Raw genomic sequence first — 18323 nt, forward strand, 5'->3', positions numbered from 1 at the left:
CTTGCACCATTCTGCTGTTTTGCACTTGTCATTGTATCTATTGTTGTGTTTGTCATTACTGTATGTATACTCTTTTCTCTGTAAGCATCTTGTGAACAGGGAATTTCATTGCATCTTGGTGTATATGAAATAAACTAATCTAATCTGAATTTGATGGCACGTGAGACAGTTGAGATTCTTGTAGCACTGCATCAGGACTGAGTTTGAACCTTGACATTGACCTCCATGGTCATCTCCTCCTATCACCTTTGAAGAGTTTCACATCCTGGCTTCCTGTGACTTGTGCAGTTCTCCCTTTTTCCCTATCTCCAGGATCAAGGCTTCCAATGGAAAGGAAAAACACATAATGAAAGGATCCTAACCCGAAACATCGACTGTCCATTTCCTCCACAGACGTTGCCCGAACTGCTGAGTTCCTCCAGCACTTTGTATTTCGCACAGAATTCCTTCTGCTGTGTTCTGCTATTCTTCAATGTTTACAGGTCACAATCAGTTGTTTAAAGTACCCCCAATAAAGAACTCCTGGCTCCTTTTAAGTAGTATTGTATGCTAAACACTCACTGGTGAGCCATACAATAACTGGACGGGTATAGTTAACACTGAATGCAAGGTGCAATCACATAAACTAGAAGAAATCCATCTGCCCTAGTTAATTGTAGGGTGCGATCTTTGTGTATCCCTTCATGAGCTGTCCAGTTTATCACCTTTATAATTTATTTGCCTGAAGATTTCTTGCGTGCTTGTTACAGATAAAAGGAAATGACCAGAGAGATTTAATGATGTTTTGATTAGTGTTTGCCATTTATATTAATTTATATTACCAGAATTTTCTGTTTTTTGTCTATGTGGACGATAGACAAAAAACAGAAAATTCTGGGAATATAAATTAGGGCAATCAGCATGGCAAGCACTAATCAAAACATCATTAAAGCTCTCTGGTATCTTAACAAGAGGATACAGATACCAGCTCGATGGAGAGAAGGTGAACAGATTCTTTAATGGTAAATATTGAAACTGATTCTTTAATGGTAAATATTGAAACAGATTGCCTGTGGAAACAGTGGGAAATGATAATATCTGCAGAGAATTGTACATCCATAAGACAGACAAAGTGATTGAGGGAAATTAGAAATAAAACAGCAAAGGGCTATATTTCAACTTTCCTGGGCTGAATATCATTCTGGTTTGGCATTTAATACTTAAATCTCCTTTTACGATGAAGAGTTCTCAAAGTGGTCATATGAATCGATCTAGTGATTCACTTTTAGAATTTATTTCCTAAATAAGGCAATGGTTTTAAAAACAACCTTTTAAAAACTTTCAAATCCAAGGATGAAAAGTAAGTAGAAACACAATATGATGCATTGCATTGAAATAATACATTTGGCCTAATGGAAACTTGCCAAATTTCATGCTGTGCAAAAGCCTGCTCCCACTTATCTTCACATGAGCCCAGAAACACTTTCTTCTATTAATTTACGCCTCATGTGCTCAACCTTCTGAGTGAATCAATGCTAATTGCCTCAGTTTATCAAAGAAAGTATTTGTTCTTGGAATATGGATGCCACTGATGAGGCCAGTGTTTGTTGCCCATCCCTAACTACTCACTGAACTGATTGACTTGCTGGGTCATTTCCAATAGCAATTATATGTAAACCATTGCTCTGTATCTGGATCTGCTTGTTGAATAGACCATTTTATGATGCCAGATTTCCTTACTTGGCGGATAGTAGTGAACCAGATGAAGTTTTACAACCATCCAGCAATTTCTTGGTCACTGACTTCTTCCAGTACTTGTTTTATGATTATTAAAGGCTTTTTTAGAATCCAAATATATTCGGTCTATTCCACCATTCTAGTCTATCTCTCCTGTTACGATTTCAGAAGATTCAGTTTGGGGCCAAGCATGTTCTCTTTCCTTTTTATATTCTCCTTTTTTTAATCCTTTCCTTTATGAAACTTTTTTTGCTGTATTTTCTGTTTCTGGATGTTTCTCTATTAAATATTTGATTTAGAATTACATTATCTTTCCTTTGCCTATCATGAAGCTAATTGGCCTCTAATTCTCTGAACTTGTTCTTTCCTCATTTTGTATAAAATAATTGTATTTTATGGTCTACAAAAACCCAAATGCTGTTTATTTCTCCAATTATTTTTTTGTATTTTTATTATGTCCTTGTTACCTTTTTAACTTTTTTACTGTGTATGGATCCATCCATTTAGACCACAAATTTTACTGTTCCTAATTTGCTTTATGAGTTATTTCATGCTACCCATTTTCAGTATATTTATATGCTTTCTTTGATTGCTGCTTCTATTGTCATAATCACCATGTTATTCACAGGTATAACATCAAGATTATCTATGTATATCATAAGCAACTGAGGTCCCAGTGCTGACCCATGCAGAACAACACTGGTCACAGACCTCCAGTCAGAGAACCAGTCTTCAACCTTCAACATTCTGTCCAACATGATCTGACATCCCATGTACTCTGTAATTTGTAATGGCTCTGAGCACAGAAATGCCACTGCATTAACTACTGAAAAGGGTCTCGACCTGAAATGTCATCTGTCCATTTTCTCCAGAGATGCTGCTGCCTGACTTGCTGAGTTACTCCAGCATTTTGTGTCTATATTTCGTAAAAAACATAATCTGCAGTTCCTTGTATGAAGTATAGGTTTGTCATATATATGTTCAAATATTTTCATGGTCTTATCCCCACTTTCTCTTACATTCTCCAGGCCTCCAGTCTTCCGTAAGTTTTACATTATTCCACATATGGCCTCTTGTCTATTGCCTATCACTATAGCCATATCTTCAGTGACAATGTCTTCAAGTAGCTAAGCCTTAAGCATCGGGAATTAGTTTGGAGAGTTTACTTTAGAAATACAGCATGGAAGCCGGCCCTTTGGCCCACCGAGTCCATGCCAATCATCGATCACCGTTTCAAACTAGTTCTATGTTATCTGACTTTCACGTCCACTCCCCGCACATGGGGCAATTTACAGAGGCCCATAACCCTACACACCTTTGGGATATGGGAAAAAATCAAAGCACCCGGTGCAAACCCCACACAGACAGATACCAGAATTGAAGGGGCAAAGAAAAACAATATTGCATCCGAGGTCAGGATCGAACCCGCGTCTCTGCTGCTGTGAGGCAGTAGCTTTGCCAGCTGTGCTGCCCCATTCTTTTCAGTATCATCTTATAACCTTTTTCTTTGACATATTTAATCACATGTGCTTTCTGTGGCTTTGGGGGAAAATGTCTAATTAAGCTCCTGTGGAGCATGTGGGACACTTCACAACGTTATAGGTGCCATATGAAAGCAGGTATTTGCTGTACCGCTGTAAGACTTGCATTTTTGTTTCCATTTTTATCCATATTGACATAGTCAGTTTGGCATTTACCACGTTAGCATGCAATGAGTTTGCAAAAACGTTTGGCAGAAATACATTTGTAATTTCAATGATTATTTGCGGTTCATAGTTTAGCTTAGATGCCAGGGTCACTGCATAATTCATATATCCTCAGGAAAGATTTTACAATTTGATTGTGAATTCATTCAAAGGTTCAAAAGAGCTGTGAATTGGTAAATGTGCAATTCTCAACCCAACACAGGAAGGAAACACATTGCAGCGGGAAGCATTCAAGATAAGCAATTTTAAATCAATGAAACAATCCATCTGAACATCTGGTCACAGTGTAATGCAAGCTATAATTAGTCTCAAATTGTCACAGAACTTTGCGCAAGCTACTGCGGAAACAGGTATTTCGTTATATTTGTATTAATTCTGGCCCTTGGTGCCTCATTGCCTCATTGAGGGTTTGACAGAAGCAGGTGCACAGCGAAGAAGCCTAAAAAATGAAGACTTTGCAGTGAAGCTTTTATTTAGGAGGGTGTCTGCATTGTTAAAGCAACAAATGATTATAACGAGTGGGGCGGCACAGTGGTATTACGGTATAGTTGCTGTCTTACAGCTCCAGCCACCCGGGTTCGAACCTGACCATGGTGCTGTCTGTACGGAGTTTGTGCGTTCACCCTGTGACCTGCATGGGTCACCTCCGGGAGCTCTGGTTTCCTCCCACACTACAAAGACATGCAGATTTGTAGGTTTATTGGCTTCAGCAAGTTGTAAAATTGTCCTTAGTGTGTGTAGGTTAGTGTTAGTGTACAGGGGGATCGCTGGTTGGTGCAGACTCAGTGGGCCGAAGGGCCTGTTTCCACACTGTATCTCTAAAGTAAAGTCTAATTTAGAAGGATGAGAGGAGATCTTATCGAAACATATAAGATTATTAAGGGGTTGGACACGTTAGAGGCAGAAAACATGTTCCCAATGTTGGGGGAGTCCAGAACAAGGGGCCACAGTTTAAGAATAAGGGGTAGGCCATTTAGAACTGAGATGAGGAAAAACCTTTTCAGTCAGAGAGTTGTGAATCTGTGGAATTCTCTTCCTCAGAAGGCAGTGGAGGCCAATTCTCTGAATGCATTCAAGAGAGAGCTAGATAGAGCTCTTAAGGATAGCGGAGTCAGGGGGTATGGGGAGAAGGCAGGAACGGGGTACCGATTGAGAATGATCAGCCATGATCACATTGAATGGCGGTGCTGGCTCGAAGGGCCAAATGGCCTCCTCCTGCACCTATTGTCTATTGTAAAGTATCCTTCATGATAATTCCACCATGAAAAGCAAAGGATGTGGTCTAAACATTTTAACATTGAACAGCACAGCACAGCACAGCACAGGAACTGGATCTTCAGACAACAATGTCCGTGCCAAACATGATGTCAGGTTAAACTAATCTCCTCTCCCCGCACATGATCTATATCCCTCTAATTCCTGCTAATCTATGTGCCTCTGAAATGCCAACATTGTATCTGCCTCTAGCACTAGCCCTGGCAGAGCATTCTAGACACTCACCATCCTCTGTGTAAAAACTTTCCCTACTCAAATTCAGGTGTATAAAATCATGAGAGGAATAGATTGGGTAGACACACACAGTCTCTTCCCCAGAGTAAGGGAATCAAGGACCAGAGGACATAGGTTTAAGGTGAAGGGGAAAAGATTTAATAGGAATCTGAGGGGTAACTTTTTCACACAAAGGGTGGTGGGTGTATGGAACAAGCTGCCAGAGGAGGTAGTTGAGACAGGGACTATCCCAATGTTTAAGAAACAGTTAGACAGGTACATGGATAGGACAGGTTTGGAGGGATATGAAGCAAACACAGGCAGGTGGGACTAGCGTAACTGGGACATGTTGGCCGGTGTGGACATGTTGGGCTGAAGGGCCTGTTTCTACGCTGTATCACTCTATGACTATGACAAATCCTTCAAATTTTGCCTCTCTCACCTTAAAGATATGATCTCTAGTCTTTGGCATTTTCATCCTGGAAAAAGGTTCTGAATGTCTACCCTATCTATGCCTCTCATAATTTTGGATACTTCTATCGGGTCTCCCCTCAGCCTCCGATGCTCCAGAGAAAACAATCCAAGTTTGTTCAGCCTTTCCTCATTCTAAACTAGGTAGCATTCTGATAATAGTAGAAGCAAGGAACTTCAGATGCAGGTTTAAAAAAAAGACACAAAGTGTTGGAGTAACTCAGTGAGTTGGGCAGCATCTCTGGAGAACATGGACTGGTGTCATTAAGGTTGGGACCTCTGAAATGCCACCATCATATCTCCACCACCACCCATGGCAGCGCATTCCAGGCACCCACCATCCTCTGGGTCCTGCCTGTAATATCACCTATCCATGTTCTCTGTGAATGCTGCCTGACCCACTGAGTTACTTCAACACTTTGTTTCTTTATTTAGCATTCTGGTAAAACACTTTTGCTCCCTCTCCAAAGCCCCCCCCATCCTTCCTGACTCTTATAATCAATGACCGACGAAGGCTGGCGTGCCATACGTCGCCTTTGCCATTCTTTCTGCTTGCTTTGCCGCAGTCAGGGATTTTCAAGCCATCTATTCTTAAAATAATATCACTCTATGACTATCAGGAATGTCAACTAAGATCTTAGATCTGGATAGTACGCTTTTTGGAATAGGATATAAGAAAATAACTGCAGATGCTGGTACAAATCGATTTATTCACAAAATGCTGGAGTAACTCAGCAGGTCAGGCAGCATCTCGGGAGAGAAGGAATGGGTGACGTTTCGGGTCGAGACCCTTCTTCAGACCCTTCATTTGGTTGTAAGGGTTTGATGAGCAGTGGGTGAAGAGCCACTCGGAGACTGGAACAGCCTTTAGTAGAAGATAGACAAAAACATGCTGGAGCAACTCAGCGGGTCAGGCAGCATTTCTGGAGGAAAGGATTAGGTGATGGAACCCTTCTCAGACTGAAAGATGGAGAAGGCCACAACAAAACAAAGTCGACAACAGATGATGTTTGGAAGGATGGAGTCCATAATGGCCCATTGCTGATTGGGGAAGATGTGCTGACGATAGGGATGCAAGGATGCGGACAGTGGAACTAGTAGGTCGACTATGGTGAGGGTGTGGGGTGGGTGGGGGGGGGGGAGAGAGACATGGGGGGGGGGGGAGGGAAAGGATTGCAGGAGTTACTTGAAATTAGGGAAATCAATATTCATACTGCTGGGTTGTAAGTTGCCGAAGTGAAATATGAGGTGCTGCTCCTTCAATTTGTTTGTGGCCTCACTCTGACAGTGGATGAGGCCCAGGACAGAAAGGACAGTTTGGGAATGGGAAGCCTTGGTTAGATTTCAATGTAAGCATGTACACAGGGAAGTTCATGCGGAAGGGTCTCCTCAAGAATCAGAATAAGTTTCAAACATATTGAATTCATTAACAAGGAGTGACAGCACATCAGATGTGGCCATGGCAATTTTGGTGAGGCAACGGAACATGAAGCTGCCTGCAACCTTCTGATGCCTTAAGCTTAAATTTGAAACCGGAGGCCCTTCTTGTTGCTTCCATATCACAATTATGCTCGGTATCTTGATTCATAAACATTTTTTGCCCATAGCGAAATTATCTTTCTTACATACAGTCCAGTGCAGTATTCCCATACCCAAGCACATCCTCAATTTGCAAGTGTACTGAAATAGTCTTTGCTTTTCATTGATTTTCATACACTGTCGCCTGTTACATTGCACAGTCACATGCAGTGCATTCATCTATTGTTCCCTGTATCCTTATCTCCTCAGTGTTTCCTGGCTTCAAGTTTTGAAGTGTTTTTGAAAGGTATTAATGTGGATTCTGTTACCTCAACCTTTCATTTCATTCACAGTTCTTTGTTTCTACATCTCATTCGTCTCACTGTGACCTTCAATGTTCCCTGTACATTTGGACAAGCATCCCAAAACAAATCATTGTCATGTCACAACTGATGTCTGAATACAGATGTACTGAATAGATATCTATATTCACATTGAACATTGAGACTGTTCCTGCAATAATTTCATTGTAATCTATCTGTATGGATTCTGCAGTTAGTTTCAAGGACTAATTATGTCAAGTGAGTGTAAACATCACAATTTCCATACAATCAATAGCGGCCTCTTTTGAAACAGATGTGTTGAATTACTAAATATTGCTTTTAATATCAATGAAATATTAGGGGCTCTGTGATATCAATACAGGATATCATAAAATAAATCAAAAATAGTGTTTGCTTGGAAACAAGGAGCTGCAGGGGCTGGTTTACAAAAAAAGACACAAAGTGCTGGAGTACTTCAGTGGGGTCAGGCAGCTTCTCTGGAAAACATGGTTAGGTGATATTTCGAGTTGGGCCCCTTCTTCAGTGTTTGCATGTTGTCATTAATTTCTGTTAACTATATCCCCCGATAAATGGTCTGTCTGTCTCTATCTGTCTTTTTCTATTTCTGTTACCCAGCAGGTGAAAATTAAAATTTATAAATGGAAAAGGAATAGAGCCATAGTACAGCATCTATATACTAAAACTCTCATTTGTTTGTTGGTTTGTTCCTGAACTACATCCAAAACAGTACACGATAGCGCGACAATTTTAGGCCCACCTTACTCACCGTTGTCCCTTTGGTGCTAATGGAAGACGTTTAATTGAAATCAGTGTTATATTTTTAAAGTTTTTCACATTTTAAAGTTTAAATCTATCTCCGAGGGAGGGAGGGGGGAGGGGGATGGAGTGAGGGGGATGGAGGGGGAGGGAAGGGGAGGGGAGGGGGGAGGGTGGGGGGAATTGGGGAGGGGAGAGGGGGGAGAGGGGTGGGGGAGACGAGAGGGTGCTGCACCAATGCAGGAGAGGTTTGGGCCCAACGGGTCCACTTAGTCTAGTAGAAACTAATCCCTTGGCCCAACTCGTCTATGCTAGACATTATGCCAATGTATACTAATCCCACTGCCTGCATTAATTTCATACCCTCTATGTCTTTCTCATTTATGTACCTACCCAGGTGCCTCTGAAATTTTGTTGTTCTTTTTCCAGCCTTGTACAGCATTCAAGCAAATCACGTTTGACTACCCAGATTGGGTTATTTGACAAAGTAACGGAGAAAATTAATGAGACTAGTACCTCAACAATGATGACCCTCCAGGTCTTGTGTCAGGACAATAACCTAGCCCTTAATGTCAGCAAGAAGAATAAATTAATTGCTGACTTAAGAAAGTCAGTGGGTGAACACAACACTGTCCCCATCAGCGGAGGTGCTGCAGAGATGGTTGGCAGCTTCAACTTCTTAGGCATCCATGTCACCAGCGACCCAACTTGATCCCTTCACACTGATGTGGTGATCAAGGATGCCCTTCATTTTATTTACTTCCTTAGGCGTCTGAGAGGATTCGGAATGTACCCTCAGATTTCTACAGACCCTCTATAGGAAGTATTCTGATGGGAGCTGTCTCAGCTTGGTATGGCAATTGCCCTGGTCTAGACTGTCTGACCCTGTGAAAAGTGATGAACACAGCCCAGTCCATCAGAGGCTCGTCACATTCTTCTATCCAGTTGAACTCTAATGGTATATAGTCTCAGGAAGGCCGGCAGAATCATTAAGATTGCCTTTCATCCTGGCTATTCTATTGTGTCCCATTTACTTGTTGTATTTATTGTTGCGATTATCATTACCATTTGTAAACTTTTGGTTTTTGAGCTTCAGGCGAACAAGGAATTGCATTGCACCTTGGCGTGTATGACAACAAGCTCATCTAACAAGGAAGGATGCCTTAACAAAAATCTGTGAATTGATAGATGAGATATATTCTGCATTTTAATGGTATCATCACACATACTGTTCCCCCACAACACTGATTACACTGCATGAGGCATAACGAACGGTGGGTTTTGCTTCCTAAAATGGCAGACATTCCGCTCCGTTGCGTACTGCACTTCAGTATACGCGATTTCGGCGGAGTGGTCTATCTTGCTCTATTATCTTTGATTATCATCCACACTATTTTTCTTAAACTAAAACTAAAGCTAAAGAAACGAGATTCTCTCTATTTGCCCTAGCAATTTAGTAAGCAATAAATTTGGCACTTTACACCATTATGAAGTCATCCAGACCTTGCAAAACAAAGTATAATTTTTTTGGAGTGTTTTACAATGAGATTAGTTTATAAGTGCAAGTGCCTGACATTTTTTTTTAATCTTCAAGAGATTTCCCTTGAAGGAAAATACTCCAGAACAGTGCAGCTTGTGGAGAAGTGCTAGATGACACGCAAAGTCTTATAAGTTCCTCATTAGGCTTTTCATTGGCAGAGTTCCATCCCAAAGTGACTGTCAGTTCCACAAGTGATCGTCAATGGTTTCTGGGCCAGTTATTATTGCAAAATAGATCATTTTAGACTTTTTATATGTTATTTAAATCTTTCATTTGAATAACTAAGTGGACACAATTGTCTTAGAAAAGAATTTGCATGATTGCATTCAAAATAGTAGTCAGTCACTGTGATCTCATCGATGAGCATACAAGGGCAAAATCTGCTATGGACATTTGGAGGGAACGAAACAGTCGCTTAGGGACTGCTCAGTGGCGCAACTGGTAAAGCCGCTGCCTCACCATGCCAGAGACCCAGGTTCAATCCTGACTTCGGGTGCTGTCCGTGAGGAGTTTGCACATTCTCGCTGTGACCGCATGCGTTTCCTCCGGATGCTCCGGATTCCTCCCACATCCTAAAGAAGTGTAGGTTTGTCAGTTAATTGGTCTCTGTAAAGAAAGTTCCTTTAATGTGTAGGCAGTATGATAACTTAGAACTAATCTGAATGCATGATTGAAGATCGGTGCAGACTCAGTGGACTGGAGGGTCTGTTTCTTTACTTCTGTAAATCAATCCCCTTAATGTGTCCCCTTAATTAGGGTAATTTAGGAAGATTCCTCTAAAATTCCCCTTAGTGTGATAACATAGAACTTGTCTGAATGCGTGATTGAAGGTTGCATGCTGTATCTCTAAACTAAACTAAAGCGTTCCATTTGTCACTGTAGTTTCTGACAGATTGATCGGTTTAGCATCTGATTATGTGAGTTGTTCCAAGTGCTGACTACTCCCTACAACAAATGAGAAAACTAGACTTGCAATGGGTGTGGTTCCTGACCTACCATGGCCCTGACATGCCTGTTTGGACACATTGCATTTAAAGTGGATGGAAATAACTTTAATTTTAAGAACAGTTGTTATTTCAAATATAAAATATTTAGGCTGACATACTTAATGAAACAACACGGTTCCTCCTAATTCTTTGACATTCGTTTCCTTTCAACGGAAACGTGCAAAACCAGGAAACAATCCTTTTAAAGATTTTTTTTTTTTCACCCAAGAAAAGAAAGTTCATGAAAAAAAGATCAACAGATGTGAAGAGGGGCTGTCTCAGGATGTGACATCACAGACAGGAAAACAGGAGAGTAACCAAGCCTCTCCTGTCCCGGCACTGTGTAAAATAGCAGAGGCTGCAGAGGGGGAAAGCACCAGACTGTGTGGCTGTGTTTTAAATCGACTTCTTAACAATGTGAATCCCCCACATCTGTACATTCCTACAGCAACCGTGAAGACCTACCTGTGTGCAGCAGAGAGCAACAAAATACTCCTTTAAGTGTTTGAGGGTGAGTTCAAAAAGTTACAATTCTTTTCAGAAACATCTCATGGTGAGCTTTCATTCTCTACTTTTCAAAAAATTAAAACTTTAACAAATAACCTGTGTTCTTTTCCCAACAATTGCTCTGCAGATTGCTGTTCGCTGAACGTCAGCTGCTGGGAATCAACTGTCCAGTGACTTGTGGAATGTAAAGACTGAATGCAAAGGCAGCTGTTTCAGTAAGTTTCCTGACTGCAGTGGAATTTTAACGACTTTTTGTTTTTCCATGCAAAGAGAATAGGGGAAAAATTATAATCGGATTTAAACAATGCCAAGCAGAATACTGTTTCATTCGGGTTTATTTTTAAATTGTGGAACATTTTTCCAGGATAACACAAACTATTAAAATTGGCTTTCCTCCCAAGGGCAACTCATAGACAAAACACACTGGGGAAAATTGAATAGATAGGATGTAGTTTAACATAAAACAATCCCTGACCTTCTATTACAGCTAGGTACTGTGATGATATTGCAAATGCTTTTAAAAATATTTAACAAGTTTCTTGCCAAGGAATTTCACTGCACCCTAAAGAATTGTCGGGAATGACGTGGGAACTGTGGGATGATTACTATGATGGGTTATTGACTGACTGCATCAAATTCAGCTGTGTAGGTTGCAAGGGACCCAGTGTTGCAGTTTTTTGCACGTTGAAAACATCCTGCCTGTTCCTTCTCTTCCAAGATAGACATAAAACGCTACATATTTGATGTAAACTAGCACCTGCAGCACCTTCCAATACGCCTTCTTTCCAAGACCTGGTTCAGGAGATCAGGCCTTTATGTAACAGAGTCAGGGGGTGGGTAAGGCCTTGGATCAGGGCAAGCTCAGGCACAGGCTGGCATGCAGAATTTGGTGCTTGGAAATAGCTGCAAAGCTGGTGAGATCAGTGGCTCATGCAGGTGAGGATCATGAGAAGCCAGGGTTGGGAAGCTTTGCAGGGGGATTGGTCTGGTGTGAGGGAGAAAAGGAATACTAAAGATGTAAATAATTTACGTAGTAAGCCTTGAAGATTGTCACTGAATTTTGTAAGATCACTATATCTCACGAGTACCCAATGTTAGTCCAAATTTCCCTACAATGCTCGGAAAAGCAGGATATGGGATACTCAAAGGGCTGAATGGCATACTCCTGCACCTATTTTCTATGTTTCTATCACGTGTGCCTCTGATATGAAAATACCATTGTGCTCACTAAGGTGTCTCATGACAGGGCCCCACTGAATTTTCTGTGTATTGCAAAATGGCCATGGTCTTGTTCATGCATGAAAAATCATTTAAAATTGTATAATCTTGAAATAAATATCATTATGCCACTGAATCTCTTGACATCTGTCAAGTTGTTGAAGACATAGGGCGGCATGGTTGTGCAGCGGCAAAGTGCTGCTTTACAGCGCCAGAGACCCGGGTTCGATCTTGACTGAAGGTCGTTGAGGGGTTAAGGGGAGAAGGCAGGAGAATGGAGTTGAGAATGAAAGATAAATCGGCCATGAATGAATAGCGGAGTAGACTTGATGGCCCAATTCTGCTCCAACAACTTATTTACTTACATTCACTGAGTTACTCCAGCAGTTTGTGTCTACCTTTAACCATGAGAAATCTTTGTGCTGTGAAAATTAAAAATAGTAAACTTCCAGAATATATTTTGTCTTTATTATGACTATTTGCGGACTGATATTCCTCCCCAAAGGTATCCTTCTAGAGTCCAAGGGCAAATGTGCCAAAACTAAACATTTAAAATCTTTCATAATCACCCATGTCCAAAAAATGCAAAAGTTGAAAATCTGAAATATGAACAAATGATGCTGGAAACACTCAGCAGCTCACAGTGTATCTGTACAAAAAGAAAACTGCTTGTCAGTATGTCCAAGCAACACGGCTGCATATAGAGGGCAAAATATCCTAAGACACACCACAAAAGGTCACATATGTTAGATGCTCTTCAAAAGTTAGCTCGCAGCCAAGGGCATGGCCAAAGAGAAGTCTGAAGAAGGGTTCCGACCCCAAAAAGTTTTTTTTGTTCGGTGATGCTGCCTGACCCACTGAGTTACTCCAGAACTTAGAGTCATTGAGTGATGCAGTGTGAAAGCAGGCCCTTTGGCCCAACCTGCCCACGCTGGCCAACATGTCCCAGCTACGCTAGTCCCACCTGCCCGCATTTGGTCCATATCCCCTCAAACCTGTCCTATCCGTGTACCTGCCTAACTGTTTCTTAGATGTTGGGATAGTCCCTACCTCAACTACTTCCAATGGCAGCTTCTTCCATACACCCACCACACTTTGTGTGAACTTTGTGTCTATCTTCAGATTTGAAGAGATCTTTTAGGGCAGTGGAGGGCAGGAGACCTGGGAAAGAAGGGTGGCACGGTGGCGCAGCGGTAGAGTTGCTGCCTTACAGTGCCAAGCCCGAGTTTTGATCCTGAATGCGAGTTTGTACGTTCTCCCCGTGACCTGTGTGGGTTTTCTCCGGGATCTTCGGTTTCCTCTCACACACCAAAGACGTATAGGTTTGTAGGTTAATTGGCTTGATTTTTTTTTAAATGTCCCTAGTTGTGTGTAGGATAGTGTTAATGTGCGGGGATTGCTGGTGGGTGCGGACTCAGTGGGCCGAAGAGCCTGTTTCTGTGCTTTATCTCTAAACTAAACTAAACTAAAGATGTCCAAAGTGAGTATTAAGGATTATGATGCCTAAAAATGCATGATGAACACCTCCGTGCCTTAGAATTTACTTGTCCTCTTACATGGCAGAAAATCCTGTGAAGTCAGTTTGCTCCTTGTTGACACAAAGTGCTGGAATAACTCAGCGGGACAGGCAGCAACTCTGGAGGGAAGGAATGGGTGACATTTCGATTTGAGACCCTTCTTCAGACTCTTTGCTCCTTGTTGATTTTGATTAATATTTGAGGGAAGATCAAATCACTCAATTTAACATTGTTAATGAAATATAACTGTTAAAACAAATTTTTCTCCAATTCAACTAATCTGTTAGGTCATAGATTATTGACAGTTAATGTACCAGAAAGACTATACGTAAATATATAATTCACACAAGATAATCCTCCTAAGAATGCTCAATCTTCAAACACAGACCACAAAAACAATTTGGTTTATTTTAGAATCAAGGAGCTGCAGATGCTGGTTTACAAAAAAGAGCACCAAGTGCTGGAGTAATTCATTTGTCAGGCAGCAGCTCTGGAGTGCTGCATAGATTGGTGACTTTTTGGGTCGGGACTCTTTATTTTGTTAGATTTAAATCTATTAGGTGTTGTACAGAGAGATTTCCAAACTCTGTTCACTTAAAGCAGATGTGTAGGTTTATATTTTATATTTAATGGATTTATAACTCAAAATCATGATGGCCCTGAGGATTCAAAATACTTTTGTAAAGTTGATTTTGATGCCTTGAGAAGAGCCTTCTGAGACTCTGTCCCAGCCAGTAAGCCCCATGTGGATCAGAGCAGACCAAACTGATAATAATGAGAATGGAGTCATGCTCTGAACACTGCAACTCGGAGAAACCAAGGAACAAAGTGCCAAGAAACTAATGTTCAACAGGCTGAGTTGATCGCCTCTCTGCTGGCACAGAGCGGTGCTGAATATGTGTTCCATAACAGTATCATTGTACTGGGAATAATCAAGGAATTAATTCTACCTGAAGGTGAATGAAGTCGTCACACTGTTGAATGACAGTCATTGCCGCAATTCTGGATGGGCACCATTCAACCCAGAAGTGGTCGTAATTGTTTTCCACTCTGAAAGTAAACTATTTTAAGACACTTTAAACTATTTTAAGGACGGCAAGGGACGCAGCGGTAAAGTTGCTGCCTCACAATGGCAGAGACCCAGGTTCGATCCTGACTACGGGTGCTGTCTTTACGGAATTTGTATGTTCTCCCCGTGGCCGCTTGGGTTTTCTCCTGGTGCTCCGGTTTCCTCCCACACTCCAAAGACATACAGGTTTGTAGGTTAATTTGGCTTAGGTAAAAATTGTAAATTGCCCCTAATGTGTCGGATAGTGCTAGTTTCGGGAATCGCTGGTCGCCGCTGACTCGTTGGGCCGTCGGGCCTGTTTCCGCGCTGTATCTCTAAACTAAACTAAATTAAACTAAACACTCAACGCTGAGGACAATTTCTGGATAGCTATTTCCTTCTTTGGGGGGGTGGGGGGGGGGGGGGGGGGGTGGAGGGGGTCTTTTGACAGTCTTAGAATCAGTTTCTTTGTGTTTACAACATAACCTCAATCCCCTCATTCCTGCATAACTCCAGTAGGGGAGTGTGATTAGTTATCCAACCAATTAGGAAAATATTTCTGATTTTCAAATTGTTTTTACCTTGTGCATGTTCATACTGTGCTTTGTGTCATGGAGAATATGTTGCACTTAGAAGATAGGCAGGGGCTTATTTTTGTTTAAAAAGTGGAGTGAATCGGCTTGCTATACTTTTACACCTGTGACCTGGATCCTGGATCCTTGATGCAGTTCTCCTGTATATGTGTAAGATTAAATTAGAATATTTGTTCAAATCAGCTTCGAGATGAGTGGAAGCCAACAATTCTTATTTATATTGAAAAAGGTTCTCCCCTGAAATTGTTAAATCGCACTCTTCTGAGGGACAACTGGATTCTCTTGTTAGAGCTATTTGATTATTATCTTTGTGTCAGTTCTTGGCCAATATTCTGGCTTTGTAAATATTCAATGGAATGTAAAATGAAGCTACCTCTCTCTCCCTGCGTAAAAACCAAAGGGTGTTGGCTTTGATTCAGCTAGGTTGTTTACAGGCTATGCAAGTGATGTCTTGATTGTAAAGGAACAAGCTCATTTTTTGCGGTAATTATGACTGTGATTTTCAGGATGAAGAGTGGGGTGGGATGTTGAAGGGTGGAGTTCAGTGTAAAAGCAAACTAAAGGATACACATTTTTCATTTTCATGAAGGATAGGGGATTGGATTTTGCTTGCTCTCATGGGACTCATTCCAAAATGTTGTAATGCCTCATTGAATTGAAAATCCTACAACTGCTGATGCTGGAGATCTGAAATAAAAACAAAATTGCTGGGAACTCTCAGCCGGTAAAGCAATGATAGCGGAAAGAGAAACCAAGTTAATGTTAATGTTTCAGGTTGAAACCCCTTCATCAGTGTTTCCATGTCCTTCGTTAATTTGAAGTACAATGGGCCGTGGTACATTCAGTGTGTTTACTTGCTTTTCTCATGTCTTAAATGCTGCAGAATTTGGGGTTTTATTTTTATTTCCCTCAATTATTTGGCTACCTTGAGTTTTCCTGGTTGGTCCATATGATACCCATTTATCATATACACATTATCCCCCTTCGACTGCTGACCTTCTTGTTTCTGTATGATTTTTTTCCCCCTTTAGTTTTCAGTCTTTATGAATTATTTTAACAAAGAATTGAACTATTAGCAACAATCATTATATAGGAGGAACTTTAATGTAAGGTGGATTGACATTTAGTTGGTTCTTTTAATAAAAAAACTCCAATTGACTAATAACTTTCACTTTATTACAGAAAATTTAGTTTGCCACATCAAGCTGTGGAGAATGAACTAAGTGGGCTATCTATGCATCTACCTGCCACGCTATCAGGACCAGTAAATTGCTTTTATGGTGAATTGTTTTTAAGAGGGAAACGTTCCTTTCTATACCTCGTTGAAGATGGCTCTTTGCCTGAAACAAGTCTTCAATAAAGATAGGACATTTCGACCACGGAAGAGGTTCGAGCCAGGAACACAACGGTTTGAGTTGTATAAGAAAGCTCAGGCTTCACTTAAATCTGGTGTTGATCTCAAGACTGTAGTGCAGCTTCCTGCAGGGGAAAACTTCAATGATTGGATTGCAGTGAACACTGTAGACTTCTTCAATCGAATCAACCTCATCTATGGTACTATTTGTGACTTTTGCACAGCAAGGAGCTGTCCCATCATGTCTGGCGGGCTGAAATACGAATACAGGTGGCAGGACGAACACAAGTATAAGCGGCCAACCAAAGTGACTGCTCCACAGTACATGCATTTGCTCATGGACTGGATTGAGACCCTGATCAATGATGAGGAGAACTTCCCCACCAGAGTTGGTAAGATTTCTGACAGTAAAAACTAAGAGTTTGAACACGTTAAAGCTTTAAATTAATATTGGCAGAATCAGATAAGTGCTGAATGTAAATATTTTAAGGCAATTGAAACAGTCATCCGACTTTGCAACTTCAAAGGATGAAAAAATGATGTGCATTGGCCTAAGATTTGGTTGGTGGTTGCCTGTAGTTCAATCAAAAATCAATCTTTAGACACAGATAAAGAATTGCAAATTCTGGCAACAGTTGGTGAGTTTTATTTTGCTTATAAACTTTTTTGAGGCGTAAGGAGCAGAAAATAATGTCAGAAAGTTGTTTCTGGCCTTCTATTAAGCAGCCCAAGTTAAATAAATCTGAATATTTTATTATTGATGTGCTTTAAAATGCATGAAAACATCCAAAACTGTGGAATTGCACATTGGGGGATTTGTGCCGTAACTTTCTGGTGTGCCTATACTTTTTTTCCTTGAGTATTAATTACTTTTTTATAATACTTCTTACTGAAGGAGTGGCACATATTTCAACCATTTATAAATGTAAAACTAATTATTATAACTTTGTAGAATTCACACATGAGGGTACTTTGGAATATTGCACACCAATTTTGGATATCAATCCACTTTCAGGCAGTCTTGAAGTAAATCTGGGATTAAATTGGGGCAGCACATTTACCAGGCAACCTAAATCATTTATTTCAAGGAGAAATGGTGAAGCATGTGGAGAGCATGAAAAAACTCACCAGAAATTCTTAAGGGATGACTGGTAGCCTCTTCCCAAAATGTACATTTTAAAAAGGCTGCATTGTTATCCGGAAAAAAGGGTGTACAAAATCATGAGAGGAATAGATAGGGTAAATGCACAGAGCAGGGGAATCGAGAACCAGAGGACATAGGTTTAAGGTGAGGAGCAAAAGATTTAATAGGAACCAACCTACTCAAAGATTGGTGGGTGCATGTAACGAGCTGCCAGAGAAGGTAGTTGAGGCAGGTACTATCGCGACGTTTAAGAAACATTAAAACAGGTACATGGATAGGATAGTTTTAGAGGGATATGGACCAAATGAGGGCAGGTGGGACAAGTGTAGATGGGGCATGGTGTGGGCAAGTTGGACCAAAGGGCCTGTTTCCACAGTGTATGACTCTGACTATGACTAAAAGCAAAATTGTGGCCAA

General features: G+C 40.9%; 1 protein-coding gene across 2 annotated transcripts in view; it reads left to right on the plus strand.

Moving 5' to 3' along the window:
• LOC144598329 (MOB kinase activator 3C-like) overlaps positions 1-18323 on the plus strand; it is a 55880-nt gene that overhangs the window by 786 nt on the left and 36771 nt on the right. The window contains exons 1-4 of one of the 2 annotated variants that reach the window (XM_078408361.1): positions 10110-10121; positions 10974-11036; positions 11160-11247; positions 16591-17154. In XM_078408361.1, the coding sequence (XP_078264487.1) occupies positions 16737-17154 (418 nt within the window). In that variant the 5' untranslated portion in view covers positions 10110-10121; positions 10974-11036; positions 11160-11247; positions 16591-16736. Of the gene's footprint in view, positions 1-10109; positions 10122-10973; positions 11037-11159; positions 11248-16590; positions 17155-18323 lie in introns of those variants that run through there. The other variant, XM_078408360.1, reaches the window with a different exon arrangement.

Source organism: Rhinoraja longicauda, chromosome 11 (genome assembly GCF_053455715.1).
Source record: "Rhinoraja longicauda isolate Sanriku21f chromosome 11, sRhiLon1.1, whole genome shotgun sequence".
Classification (NCBI taxonomy): domain Eukaryota; kingdom Metazoa; phylum Chordata; class Chondrichthyes; order Rajiformes; family Arhynchobatidae; genus Rhinoraja; species Rhinoraja longicauda.